At 30.8% G+C, this 15,148-nt stretch overlaps 1 protein-coding gene and 1 long non-coding RNA gene across 5 annotated transcripts; one reads left to right on the forward strand and one right to left on the reverse strand.

The window, feature by feature from the left end:
• Positions 1 to 234: 234 nt before the first annotated feature.
• LOC114281118 (uncharacterized) lies at positions 235 to 1,965 on the forward strand. The gene is made up of 2 exons (XR_003635798.2): positions 235 to 946; positions 1,706 to 1,965. It is a non-coding gene; the product is annotated as an uncharacterized LOC114281118 (long non-coding RNA).
• Positions 1,966 to 4,092: 2,127 nt separating this feature from the next.
• Positions 4,093 to 13,177, reverse strand: LOC114281119 (serine carboxypeptidase-like 17). 4 transcript variants are annotated; one of them, XM_082914114.1, is made up of 15 exons: positions 12,862 to 13,177; positions 12,531 to 12,667; positions 8,369 to 8,445; positions 8,151 to 8,273; positions 7,640 to 7,742; positions 7,480 to 7,517; positions 6,832 to 6,933; positions 6,289 to 6,375; positions 6,039 to 6,194; positions 5,658 to 5,729; positions 5,450 to 5,568; positions 4,632 to 4,745; positions 4,500 to 4,554; positions 4,289 to 4,389; positions 4,093 to 4,246 (listed from the first exon to the last, which is right to left on the reverse strand). In XM_082914114.1, exons 1-14 carry the CDS (start codon positions 13,035 to 13,037, stop codon positions 4,306 to 4,308), a joined length of 1,443 nt encoding a protein of 480 aa, XP_082770240.1. In that variant the 5' UTR covers positions 13,038 to 13,177; the 3' UTR covers positions 4,093 to 4,246; positions 4,289 to 4,305. The 4 variants fall into 4 exon arrangements, with proteins under 4 accessions (XP_082770240.1, XP_082770238.1, XP_082770242.1 ...); XM_082914112.1 differs by having other exon boundaries at positions 4,283 to 4,389; XM_082914116.1 differs by having other exon boundaries at positions 4,279 to 4,389; positions 12,862 to 13,141.
• Between the last annotated feature and the right edge of the window lie 1,971 nt (positions 13,178 to 15,148).

A 15,148-nucleotide genomic window follows, 5' to 3' on the forward strand; every position in this document is an offset into this window, starting at 1 on the left:
TCGCACAAAACTATATGGAATTAACAAAATTTAACCAATAGCCTAATTGTGACACCTGAATTTTTGATTTAATTCAATACTGTGTAGGAAAAATATAAAAAACAAAAAAGAAATATAGATAAATAAATAAATAAAATTTTTATCGTGACCTGTCACACCCTAGCATATAGGGTGGTGACTATGCATATAATAGCATAAGTGAGTCATCAAATGGAACATGGGGGAATAGGAAACATGGCCACCTGTGAGGACAGGTGGCCAAGTTAAACTTGCCATACGTCAATAAGAAACCATGCATTCTCCTATTTAAATAGTAAGCACTAGTGGCTAATAAGGCTGGGCATAGGGTTATCCGACTCGCACAAACCGCCCTACTCGATCCGACCAGCACGCAGAGGGGCGGTTTCACAAATACATTAGGGGCGAGTGCAGTTTGGATTTTGGTTGATTTTTGGGTTGTGGGTGGGTTATGGGTTTGAATCACACTTGTCCAACCCGCCCGTATTAACTTTTATTTATTTTTTTTTCAAATCCGAACCGTTCATCTTCACTTCATCTATACCCAAACAAACAAATGACCCAAACCCTAATCTAATCTCTTAAACTATTGCGCAACTCTTCTTTCTTTCCTCTCATCTCATCGGTCTCGCACTCTCTCGTTTCTTATCTGGACCGATCAACCTCACAAGATCGACTCTCTCTTATCGCAAGATTGACCGATCGACCTCACTCTCTCATCGCACCGATCGACCTCGCAAGATCGAATCTCTCTTCAATAACTCTCAGGTATGTGTCTCTCTGTCTCTGTCTCCCTCTCTCATCGATCTCTGATTTTTCTTGTGGGCTTTCAGTTCTGTGTCTCTCATTCTTCCATCTCTCTCTCTGTGTCAACCGGTGAAGAGACCGATTGACCTTCGCAAGATCAACTCTGCCCTATAACTCAGAGGTAAGCCTCTTTGTCTCTGTCTCTGTCTCTCTTTTCTCGATCTTTGATTTTTTTTTTTTAGGCAATCAGATCTGTCTGTCTCAATGGTGAATTTTTTTTTAATTTTATTTTTTTTGTGTTTTATTGGAATTAAATCTGTGTTATTGGAATTTATGTTTATTTGTTCATTGGAATTAAATCTGTTTATTTGTTCATTGGAATCTCTGAGTTTTTTTTTTTTTTTTTACTGTTATTGGAATTAAATCTGTGTCAATGGAATTAAATCTGAGTTTATTTGTTTATTTCTGTTTTTTTTTTTTTTTAAATCTGTTATTCAATTTGTGATTCAATCTATGTTAAATATGAGATTTGGAATTGAATCTGTGTTATTGGAATTTCTGTTTATTTGTTCATTGGAATTAAATCTGTTTATTTGTTCATTGGAATCTCTGAGTTTATTTATTTATTTATTTTTCTATTATTGGAATTAAATTTGTGTCAATGGAATTAAATCTGAGTTTATTTGTTCATTTCTGTTTTTTTATTTTTATTTTTAAATCTGGTATTCAATCTGTGTTAAATATGAGAGTTGGAATTGAATCTGTGTTATTGGAATTAAATATGTTATTGAATCTGTTAGAGGGTGATTCAATTTATTAGATGCAATATATAGACATTTGTTTATCTTTTCATTACTTTATTCTTTTACACTTTTTTGGTCAAAGGAATTATGAAGATTGAAGATTGAATTTTTTATTTTTCAATTTGTTTTTGTGCAAGGTTCATCAACCAAATGCATGGAATTGAAATTTTTGGAACTTGGATGTGATTCATAATGATGGAGTTTGAAATATTGTGTTGCAAATGTTTTTATTTTTTATGACAACAATCTTATTTTATTTTTCTTATTGCATTTTCATTTTGGATGAATGTAATAGTTAATGAAGTTTGTTTGACAATAATTTTATTTTATTTTATGTCATTTTATTATTGCATTTTGGATGAATGTAATAGTTAATGAAGAATTACTTTTGGGTAAACTTAGGATTTTGAATGATTTTACTTTAATTTTGTATTATTGGATAGTGGTAGATGGAGAATGTTGAGAAAGTAATTGGAGAATGAGATTGATGATTTAGCTTAGGATTTTGAATGATTTTACTTTAATTGTATTATTGGATAGTAGATTAATTTTGAATGATTTTAGGATTTTCAAAGATTTTGAATGATTTTAGGATTTTGAATGATTTATTTGTGTTAGGAATTGATTTTTTTGTGTTTTTAATTTTATAAGTTTTAATTCATTAATTATTAATGTTGGAGCATTTTAGAAAATTGGAAGAAAATGATCCAAAATAAATATTTACAAAATTGGGAAAAAAAAACTCAAAAATTAATTTTTAAATGAAAAAATCAAAATCGCAAACCGTCCGCAGTTGCCTGCATATCTGCAAATCCTATCCGCACAAATCGCAAACTGCGTTGCGGGCGGTTGTGGTTTGACTTTTTCTCAAACTGTATAGATGCGGACGGGTCAAAATTGAACCGCAAACCACACAAATCCAAACCGTGAACACCCCTAGTGGCTAACATCGCTAAGCTTTGGATAAAAAGGAAATATACCTACGAGTAATAACAAGACAGTTATAGAAAAGTAAAGGTTAAGGGTCAACATAAAGGTAAGTTATATTATATCTTAAGTTACCATAACATATTTTACTTATATTTTGAATTATCATAATTTATTTTATACAAGTTATATTTTATAATTTATATTTAGATTTCAAGTATATTAATTATTTTATAAACTCCAATTGCTGAAATTGAAACCCATAGATATGTTTGTTTATATTTTAGAAATTATTTGACAATGATTATAAAAATATTTATTTTTGGTAAGTACTACCACGGGAGTCCCATGCTCTGGGAACTTAAATAACCATTTGCATCTGATTGGTTACTTTATGGCATTCTGTTTATCATTGATCTATTGACCTTTGTTCTGATTGTCACTTAAGTGACCTTTGTTCTATTCTATGATTATTTACATATATAATTTCTGGATTTCAGTTTCTGCCACTCAAATAATTTGTTATTCAAACTACGTTATGTTTAATGTTTTAGTTTAAATAACTATTTATGGTTAATTTTGAGCCCTACGCTCTTGCCACTCAAATAATTTGTTATTCAAATTATGTTATGTTTAATGTTTTAGTTTAAATAACTATTTATGGTTATTTTTTAGCCTTACGCTCTTGTCATAATATTTCTCACTCTATTATGTATTTATAACTGTTACCTCTTTTAGGTGATAAATAATTTCTGGATTTCAGTTTATGCCACTCAAATAATTTGTTATTCAAATTATGTTATGTTTAATGTTTAAGTTTAAATAACTATCCATGGTTATTTTTGAGCCCTACACTCTTGGCATAAATTTCTCACTCGGCTATGTGTTTATAACTGTTACCCCTTTCAGTTGATGAAATATAAAAAAGAATTATGACCTCGTGTAGTGGACCATCTCAGAACTTGTTGCCGATATTTTATTTTTATATTTTTTTCTTTCTTACTTTTCTTCGTTTTGTTGCCTATCACCGAATTATAAAATAATAACAGCCGATGAATGAATTTCCTTTTATTTAAATAATAGGGTAGTTAATGAAGTTAATTATGTATTTTCTCACTTTTCTTTCACTTCCGTTTGCGCCACTTAATTTAGTAAAATGAGAATTAGTTAGAAAGTTGCGATTCTAGGCCTAAGCATCTGGGAGTTGGGTCTTGACACTAACTGATCAGTCAATTTTATCACTTAATCAGTCCAACCTAACTCACCTTATCAAATTACACAAGCAGAGTTGATACGAGATGTCTAATTTTTTAACAGATTCCTACACATAACTACCCTTCCACAAAAAAAAAAAAAAAACAAAACAAAACAAAACAAAACAAAACTATTCGAGGCATTCGAGCCTTGATTTGTCGAGGCCCTCCCTGTCCATATCTTCAAATGCTCACTCTGTTTTTTTATCTCTCCAACTTCTCCCTTTCTCACCAAATGGTCAACTTTGTAGCCAAATATTGTGGTTAGATCCACCCACCACATTCAATTGTCTAGCAAGTTCATACAAAAAATACCAATCATTTCTTAGCATAAAACAAAGCAATTATGTAAAACTTCAGTAGTAACTTGGCAGAGATTTATATTGTTTCTCAGATTCTCATCAGTACAAGGCTAAAACACAATTAAGTTTATTCAAAAAAAAACCAAGCTCACTACATGAGGTGGAACTCATGGAACATATTAACTTGATCAGCCTGATATATATATATATATATATATATATATATATATATATATATATATATATATATATTGACTAAAGAGGATAGTAATGAATCCATCTGTCAAACATGTAATAGCATTTCATGCGATAGTACTCTGGAGCTGTGTGACCAGCACCCTGTAAATAGCAAAAAAAATAAATCATGCATATAATTTTTCTTTATTTTTTAATTTGTACATCACAGTGAAGAAAGTAATTGAGAGACTTCTTTTTTTTTTTTTTCTTACTTTTACAGTTGCATATGTCAAACGATACCCATGCTCAGAATACTTTATTGTGTATCTGCATTTAACAAAAAGTTTATTTAAAAACCTTATAAGATCATAAGAAACTTGAAAGTGAAAAAAGAAAAAACTTACCCTGCAACTTGACCGTCGACGAACCATGGCCTCCAATCATTGACAACTGTCAAATTCAGAGACTTTATCCATTTCACAGTACCCACAAATGGAACAACCATGTCACGGTCACCACTATGGAGAAAAGAGAAGAAATATTTTAGCGAGCAAAGATTGAATACTTTTGGCTCAAACATAACTAAATTCACTTAAGTTCATCACATTAATTATTGCCTATCTAGCAAAGTATGAGGCAGCTTGCATTGTTTTAATTCTAGATGCACCCTAGTAGATCAGAAATAACCTTTAGTTTTGCCAGTCTGATTCATAAGAGTCGTTATGAGGCTGAAAAATTCAATTTGTTTTCTTCCTCATATACATAAGAATTTAGTAAGGTGAATATTGAATCATTCAATGTAACGTTACATGTACCGAATTGTTATACACAATGATTCTAGTCTTTTCATTTCAAATCAAAACCGACCTTGGCTCATAATGTCAAAAAGAGTAATTATATACAAATAAAAATTATGTACATAAATTTTCATGCCAAAATGATCACTACTTCTGATACTTTCATTTAAAATCAAAACACCAACTATTGTGACTCATCATTCTGGAGAGATTTTGTCTAAAAATTCTCTTTGCATACCATTTTCCATTAATATATATGTTTTTAGGTCTTGCCTAATCTAGCAAACAATACAGGTTTAGCATATTACATCCTTGGTTTTCATCATGAGTTCTATCATAAGTTGTATCTTTGATCAATTGATTGTCTCATACAAATCCAAAATAGCAACATATAGCCAAGATCATGGGAAGTTGAGAAAGCTTACGTCTCTACAAGCACTTCTAAGCCTAATTCTTTGAGTTCTTCATGAACAGGAACAACAGTCAAGATGTCTTTTGTGTATGATAAGCTCTTGTTGCATCTCTCCCAATTCAATACAGATCCCTAATTGTGCACCATCATTGATATGTTATTTGTCATTCAATGGGATCATATAAAGTATATATAATTAAGGCCGTGATCGTTGAATATACCTTTCGAACATGTAAGGCTTCTTGAACAGTATCATCATTTGACCAGATGTAGGAGAGTACATAATTAAAATTCTGTAAAAGAAGTAAAATAGTTCAACTTTCTATCTCTCTACATTTCTAGTACAATGTGTATTCAAAGAGAGTGAATCTTGTTTTGTGAACTATTTCCAAAAAAAAAAAAGAAAAAGAAAGAAAAGTTAATGATAATATTCTGAAAATAACCCACTTTCATCAAAAAAGTTGTCTACTACTTTTTAAATTGTTTTCACACAAAATTGAAGACAGTGGGTATTTTTGAACTTTTTATTGCTTAGTTTATGAAAATATGAAAAATGAGAACACAACCAAAAAAGTTCAAAAAGAGAGAGAGAGAGAGATTACTCGGCACCAAAGATTCGGGATCATTGGAGGTGAGAGAAGGAAATCTGAAGGACCCTCTTCAAGAGACCTTCGTGCTGCAGGTTCTTCTCCAGGGTCAGGAGTTGCAAAAACACATTTCGGTTCCAAAATATCATTGCGAAACAGATCTTTAATGCACTGCAAAGTCAAGATTTCAATCAACCTTCAAGCCCAAAGAATTTGAAGAAGACTATGTTTGAACTAAAATTAAAAACAAGTAAATCCATCTAACCGTTTTGATATTGCCGAGCGCAACTATACATGCTGTGTTTGCTGGGTCTATACTCACGTAAGTGTCATTGCAACCCGTTTTGGCATTCTGGAAAGAGCATTAAACCATTACAATTAGAAAAATTCGTTTTTTGTGGGCTAAAATTTGACTTTCAATAATGAACATGTTTTCAAAAAAAAAAAAAAAAAATTCAATAAAATGATGAAGATGACAATAGTTTGTACTTTGTATGCAAAGTAACATTTAAAGGACTACATATGCTGGGTATTAAACCATTACAATTAGAAAAATCGGTTTTTTGTGGGCTAAAATTTGACTTTCAATGATGAAGATGACGAAGATGTTTTTAAAAAAAAGATGAAGATGACAACAGTTTGTACTTTGTATGCAAAGTAACATTTAAAGAACTACATATGCTTAGTCTGCACATAAATAAGTGCCTCTCAATTGTCTGTTATCTGAAGTGAGGTGATTTTTACATCATCTAACAGAATGAAGTGCAAGTATATTAGGTGATTTTTACAGTGGAAGAGTTCAAATCACCTCATAAATCTCATCCGATATAAGTGCCATCCTATGAGCGAAAACTACTTTCGAATTCTCATCAATAACCGAATCTGTTCGTGGGCTCCCAAGTAAGTACCCCTGACACCATTTCAAACACAAAGAAGAGCTTTTGGATCAGCCAAAACAACCAATTTTTATCTAAAGAAAAGGCATCACACCATTATATAACCCACCCACCCCCAAAAAAAATAAAAATAAAAAATTGCATAAAAGGCACATCCCAACAAGATTGATATGTGCCATACCAATCATAAGAACCTCAAAACCCATAAACACCCAACAATTAATCCATACATAACATCAAGAGTCTACTAAAACAAACAGGATAACCCAACATGCCATCTACTTCACATAGGCTTTTTAACAAGCACGTGATAGGCATTGATTGGTAGACTATTGATAGGCTTCCTTCAAATTCAAAGAAGCATTTATATTAAAAACCCATAATTTTTTCATTAATTTGGGTGGGACCCACATACTACTGCACTCTTTTCTGTGATTTATTTTTTTCTTTTGATTTGTAACATTACTGTTCAAAGAACATTGATTTATACCAGTTAAACTAAAAGAATTTTAAGAGACTAACTAGAAGTATCCAAGTTCCTTTTATATTGAAACATGTACCTTGAGGTTCATAAATGGCTTGACTCCATCTTTATTACCTGCAAACCCACAAAACAAAAAGTAAGCTTAAAGAGTTGGAATTTATGGAGGAGATGTGTATCAATGAAGAGACTGTTGTGTGCAAATTAAAGATTTAGTTGTGAAGAGAGTAAGAAGTCACCATCTACAATCTTTTTAGTGACCAATGGGACAGTAATGCCTGAATAAGAATTACCACCAACAAATAGTTGAACTGCTAGATATTGAGGGTGTTCATCAAACCACTGCAATCATATATCACAACAAAAATATAAGCAAATTAAGAGCAAAATTTTAAAAAATAATTAAAATTAAAACCATGATACATATAGAAAATCAGGTTTGCTTAAGACACATAAAAAAAAAAAATGTAATCAATAAAATATTATCTTTAAATTTGAACTAATTGTAACTCTTAGCTTCCAATAAAGAGGTTCAAGGTGTATGTGCACGAGCAACAAATATAGAGTGCAATTGAGACAAAATCATATGGGGTGCAATTTGTTAATAAAAAATTACAAATGAAATTAACTTAACCATATAGTCTTTTTATCACTATGCAAATATAAAAAATTTGATTTAGTGATATTGTTATGTAATATCATGTGTTTTATCCGATGTGTCTATTATGACAATTTTTTGTAGTTTCTAACCTCTCTAAGGAATTGGTAAGATTGTTCTGCTGATTTGGAGTCAGAGGTTGGCCAACCATCCGCTGTTCTTGAATAGGAGAACCCGGTCCCCACGGGTGCATCAAGAAATATAATGCTAGCAGTCTTGACAATTAAAATTTTCACCATTATTTTAATAATAATTTAAAATAAAAGAAAATAAAAATACACACCAAGATTAAGTATTATTATTATTTCACCTTTGTCCATGCGTATGGATAATATCTCAATTTTGGTAGACCCCCGGTGTAATTTTGAATTACGAACTCCAGTGGACCTATATGGAAACAAAAGAAGCCATGCAATAAAAATTAAATAAACAAACAAGAATAAGATTGTTGACTTATTATTATTATTAAGGTTGATTATAATTTACTTTATTTAAACTATTATCGAATATACGACACACATTTAATACCACACATTTAGAACTCTTCATTGTTAAATATACGACTTTTGATGGTTGAGAGGGGTCTTTAATGTACAATTACAAGATTGAAGAAATAAAATTATACGAATTAATAATTAATAAATAAAAAATAATCTAACCCTTGCTTGGTTGTGTTTTTCCAAAAATACTTTTCAGAAAATTCTACATTCTTGTTTTCCGTGTTTTTTTTTTTGTTTTTATTGAATTTTTTTAATATTTTAAGCAATTTTTTTTTTTACTTTTTAGACATACCTAACTTAAATATACCTAAAAAGTAAAAAAATTGTGAAAAAAATCTTTTAAAAATTCACTAAATACCAAAAATACCAAAAAATATATGAGAATTCAGTACATTTTTTTGTATTTTTATGTATTTATTAAAATTTTAAAATATTTTTTCACAATTTTTTTACTTTTTAGATACATCTAAGTAAAGTGCATCAAAAAAGGTAAAAAAAATGTTTAAAATTTTAAAAATATTCACTAAAAACAAAATAATACGAAAATAAAAAAATTGAGTTTTCAAAAAACTTAATCCAAAAAACTCAAACCAAACACACTGATTATTATTATTGTTAGATTTTTGTAATTGACAATCTCGTTTAACAAAACTCATTTTAATTGTAATTTTATTCGTTCTTTTGTTTCAATAAACCAATGTTGTTTGACCACTCGAGCAGTCATTTGAGCGCTCGAGTAGTGAAGTGGTTCATCTAGTATGTCTACCTACGTATGAACTTCTAGGAGACAAATTTTACCATTTGAGCGGTGGATATTGTGCTCGAGCGGTTGGCCTATATGTTTACACCACTTTTTCTCATACCGCTCGAGCAGCAAAGTGATGGCTCGAGCAGACTTCGAGACTCTATTTAGTATAAAGTGCACCATTTGCTATTTTTAAGGTTTAATCAATCCAAATTTTCAGAGTGGAGAGCTATTAAGGTTTTCTATATTGGAGGATGCTTATATGTTTGTTTTCTTGATGATTTGAGAGTGATCGATGGATCTATGAGCTTCATATTGACATCATCAAGGAGTTTATTTTTATTATTTCATTCACAAAAGAGAGAGGTATTTTTCGGTGGATTTTGGGAAACTTGGGCTTGAAGCTTTGGGGGATTTTGGAATGGCTCATCCTTGTAAATTCGATATCAGTGTTGTGGATTCAACGTTGGACAAAGCAATTCCGAGGTGAAGATAGTGGTGGAAGAAACACATCCAATTTTGGTTAATTCGGACATGAATTTTCGTTAAGTAATTGAAGGTACTCGTGTGTAATTTCTTTTTGTCTTCTTAGTGGATTATTTTTTAATCACAATTGGAGGTGCTCCAATTATGATTTTTTTTTTCCACGTTAAATCGTTGTGCCGATTTGTTATTGATTGTTTGATTGGGATTGATATTAATTTTTAAAATTAAAATATAATTACGAATCAATATCTCGAGAGTTTTTAAAATTTTTAATTATTATAAGTGAAATCATTTAACCTCCAATTGGGACTAGGATCTCTATTCTTAAAAAAGTTATGGGTCACGCTAAGAATAGCTTTAAAGGTTATCATTAATAATTCAACACTGTTGGGGACCCCTAGTGGGGTGACCCCCAGCACCCCCACCTCCACGTGGGGGTTGTGATTGCAAGTCAAAAAAAAGAAAAAAAGAAAAAAATTCAACCAATCAGAAAACACTGGGGTGGTGGGGGTCTCAGTCATTATGCTTAATAATTACATATATCAAAGTATTTATAATCTTAATATATTTTTTATATATATATTTCAAAACATTTTTATAATTTAATATACATTTTACACATATGTCAAGACTAATAACAACTTTTAAGGGTGTCATCAACATTTTCCAAAAGTCATAGTTTTTTCTATTCTATTAATCACAATTACACAATCTAATCGAATTGTTTGATTGATTGTGTGAATATTGTGAATGAAAAAAAAGGGATGAAATCATGCGATACAAACACCTTAATGGGAATAAATGACGGGGGAATATGAAAAGTGTTATAAAAAGAAAAATGATTTCAAAGTCATGAAAATATAAGTAATTTATACAGTTTGGCTACTCCTAAAAAAGTGCACTTATTTCATCTTTTTATCTTTTTTTGGTCACATCAATCAACATCTCCTCTCTACTTTTTCTACACATAATACAAAAAAAGTCAAAAAGTGCACTTATTTAGTCTTCCCAAACTAGGCCAAATTTATATAACTATTATACTTTTATAAGTTTAGAATTATTTTTCTGACTTCCTATCATTTTGATATTTCTCCATAAATTAATGATCACCAAACAGCCATGTGCAATAGCTAACCTATGAGCCCATTTTAATATTATAAATAAAAAAGGGGGGAACAGCACTAAAATAGTACCATTCAATTTTGTCAGTCATTTTTCATTAAAATCTCTAAAAAAAATACTAGTACAATCAGTATTTTCATTAGAATAAACATAAGAGTAATGCTAGCGTTTTTAAAAGTTTTATTAATTTTTTTACTAAATATTTCACACGGTTGTGGGACTTACGTGAGACTTATATGGTGTGAGTCTCACACTCATGTAAGATATTTGGCAAAAAATTTGATAAAACTTTTAGAATTTTTAACATTTTAAAAAAAATAAACTATATAAATTTTTTTATACAATATAATATGTCACCCGGTATTTTTAAACAATCTAAAAAGTTATTCTCACACCATTTTAAATGAAGATTCTGTATGTAAAATATCAGGTGACTAATGTACTACATATTGTAACAAACATTGTTGATCAATAGTTAATTTAAGACAAAATCTTGTGTCACTAAGGGCACAGACTGAAAAGTAGCAACAGTCTGAGAAAGTCCATCGAAAGTTAGTTAGCCAATTGGAAAGATACAAGCATTATAACCCAAAAAAATTATTGACAACTCAGATTGTGCCGCACTCAGACCATCAAAGGCAGTCCAGTCTCACCAGGTTTAACCCTATGGACAAATTTTGGCATAATAATTCATTCTGGGTTTTGATTTCTGGGTTAGTATCATAATTGTACTAAACAAAGTAAGACTTATTTGTTTTCAGAGGTAGAATAAAGTAGATTAATAGTGAGGGAACTGCTAGTGAGGAGATTAAGAAAAATGTGTTTGTTTGATAACCAGTGGACTAATAATAGTTTGTGTTTGTTTTGAGAAATAAAGATGTGATTAACCATGTAAAATTACACAAATATCCTTGTTGTACTAGTATTAAATTTAAGCTTATACCAACTAATAAATGCATTACCCAATTAAACTATTCAAAAATTAAAATTAAAATTAAAATCATATAATTAAAAATAATAAAAAATTTAAATATTAATCTTTTTTTTTATTATTATTAAAGAAACCAACCAATGGTTTCTCCAAAACCAGCCCATGGTTAAAACATTAACAAAAAGATGTTGCCTTTCACTCTATGACTTCAACCCTGTAAGGCCGACGGTGACGCCTTTACTTCATTCATACATCTAAGGCCGACGGTGACGGAGAACAAGATCGAGATCATCAACGTTAATGAGAATGATGATATTGCTTCATTCGGGTATGGTTTTTTTTTCTTGCAAATTTCTGAGTTTGTGGATTTGTGGATGAGAATGACAATGCTGCCTCTTTTGAGCCAATTTTTTGTAAATTTCTAGGTTTGTTGATATTTTTTGGAGATGGAAGGAACATTTTTGTGGGCAAAATTGTCATTCACACTCTGATACCAACGGCTTAATTTCTAATACCAAGTCATCTATGCCTTTGCTAATCCCCTCGTTGGAGGGGAATCAGAGTCCGAACGGATTATCACTCCAGTGACTATTTTGCAAACAAACATGATATTGTGAATCTAACCTCACTACTGACCCTAATCCCAAGCCTCAACTCGAAAAACAAACAGGGCTTAAGAGAAACATACCAAATCCATAAACAAGTTCATGGAAAGAAGAACAGCCAGGGCCGCCTGGGAGCCAAAGGAAAATCGGGTCCTCTTGAGGATTCCCTTGTGACTCAATGAAATAGTAGAACAATTCCGACTCATTTACTCTAATATATCTGCAAAACAAAAACAACAAAAAATCTAAATACATGTTTCAAGTAACATCATCTAGCGTGTTCGGAGTCAGTGCACTAGGCTTTTATTAAAGCAAAGTTCAGTAATGACAAGATATACGCAATTCTATCTCTATTTTTAAAGAGACTGTTTCGTGACACTAATAACAAAAAACTTGACTTTTATTAGAGCATACCCAGTTTCAAGTTTAAAGGGAAGTTCGCCATCGTAACCCGGTAAGTACTTGACAATGTGGCCGCCTAAGACAGCTTGTGCTGAGAGTAGAAGCAGAAGCAGAAAATAATGGATGTACAACCCATATCTATCACAGTTAGCAGAGAAGCTAGAACTGTATGACTTTGGTGGAAACATATCAGATATTCCCAAGGGCCAAATATTTGAGGCACTTCGTTGGTTGTTATTGGGAGGGAAAGTTAAGATGGAATGATCATTCGGGCCCTTTGGTCTATGCTTTATACGCAGCTGACGATGGGTTAGATAGCTGAGCCCCCAGTCTATTTATTAAAAAAATTGATTTCATAGCTAATCATACAATATTTCTTTTTTTAGCTGGGGATATTAAAAAAAAATTCGGAAGTTTGACCTGATCAACAAATCAAACCCTCACTTTTTATATGTTTTAATTTAAATTCTAAATTTTTTAAATAGTATCAAATCTAAACTATATGTTTATATCCGTTGTCAACAGATAAGTGACAATTCAAATAATTTAATAATAAAAAATTTCATTATTTTTAACAATCATCCCACACCTTTATTACGCTTATCGTCCTCCATCACTACTCTTCTGACTCACTGCCACTGCTTTGTTTTAATGGCTTGTGGACCATCCGATTAGATAAGGACATGTCATGCTTTGCTTTGTTGGGCTGTCATGTGTGTGATCTAACAACCCGTTACTCTAGGAGATATTTGTTTGAAAGGATTGGAAGGGAATTGAACTTTATGTTCATTTTAAGGTGGAATCTATTTAGTTCAAAATTTATAAATTAGATTACAATTTTGATTTGGACTTTATGTCTTTCATATGTAGGGTCGTTGTGTCCTAAAGGGGGAAGGTGAAATATATGATGGGATAACAATTCCATGGATTTATTTGTAAAAAGACACTTTTGCCTCTCAAATACTTGTATTTATTTATTTATTTTTGTTTGCAAATGATGGGATAAAAATTTAAATTTTTTCAAATGGTGGGATAGAGATTCATTTCCCCCCCCCATTATCACATAGACAAATGTTAGTTTTATTATGTATTGCACTTAGTAAAATAAAATAAAAACTAAAGTCTTGATTAAAAAATAAAATAAATTTATTTAGATTTTATTGATGCTTTATTTATTTAATTTTTTAAAAGTTCTAGCCAAAAAAAATATCAAAGAAAGATTTATTATTGCTATTACTCAATAAACAATTGAAAATGGTAAAATAATCTTTTGAGTATTTATCATTCTTAATAATATTTTAACCAAACAATGGATTCACTAGAATAGTCATTTCCAGACAACTAATCTCATGAGAAAACAAACATGGGACACACATCATTTCTAACCAAATAAACCAGGGACTATGTATCCAAGATTAATAGTCCGATGGATTACAATTCTCTCTTATTCAGTCCGTCAAATAAGTCAAATTATTTTTAGCCTTTTTTGTCTTTAGTAGATATTTTCAATGCAATTTTTTAAATTTTTTTCAAAATTTTATCTTTAGAAAACTTTTTTAGTTTTTAGTTTTTTTTAACTTTTGAAATCCTTCTATACCAAACAGACCATAAAAGTATTTTTTTAAAAAATTATACAAATTAAGAAAAAAAAAAACTAAAAACTAAAAATAAAAAATTGACTTTTTTAGCTAAATCCCAGACTAAGAGAATCAGCATCAGAGTCGCTACAACAACTTTGACACTATTGTAGAGAATTAAACTGTAAATATATTGATAGATTAGAGTCGTTATGGGCTTCATTCATTTTGTCAAAGTTCCAATACCTCCTCTAATGAAGCGAGCAACTGTTTATTGCTACAACACGCGATTTAGGTGTAACCGGACATCCGCCTGGCCGATGAACCAACCAATCAACGGGTCAATGGCAAATTAATTTTTTTTTTTGCATTTTTTAGGAATTGTTTGACTGGTAAGTCATCAATTTAATAATAAAAAAAAAGAAAAACAAGTATAATAAGAAAATAATATTTTAATAAGATTTAGTTAGAATAGAAAGTTTGATACAGTGCAATGACTAGCTAAAAAAAAAAAAAAAGACTTTTTAAATTATAATTTAACTAAAAATTTGAAGAGGCTGATATAGATGTTCTGAGCCTTAATTTCTATTGGATCCCGCTCACCTTTCAGAAGTATCTCTCACCATCCTTGCCCCTTTCCACGTCTTCCCATCACAAGTACACTTTCTTTTCGTCTACCTTTCCATATCTTCAAATGCTCACTGTGTCTTTTTCTCTCTCCA

This window comes from Camellia sinensis, chromosome 2 (assembly GCF_055761805.1).
Source record: "Camellia sinensis isolate YWXY chromosome 2, ASM5576180v1, whole genome shotgun sequence".
In the NCBI taxonomy this organism is placed as follows: domain Eukaryota; kingdom Viridiplantae; phylum Streptophyta; class Magnoliopsida; order Ericales; family Theaceae; genus Camellia; species Camellia sinensis.

Bases quoted from the DNA above. Each gene is read 5' to 3' on its own strand.
- LOC114281119 (XM_082914114.1), bottom strand. From the start codon at position 13,037: ATGTTTCCACCAAAGTCATACAGTTCTAGCTTCTCTGCTAACTGTGAT. The intron at 12,668-12,861 runs GTATGCTCTAAT...TTTGTTTTGCAG, and splicing joins CCCTTTAAACTTGAAACTGG to ATATATTAGAGTAAATGAGT. The intron at 6,195-6,288 runs GTTAGATGGATT...TTGACTTTGCAG, and splicing joins CGCTCGGCAATATCAAAACG to TGCATTAAAGATCTGTTTCG.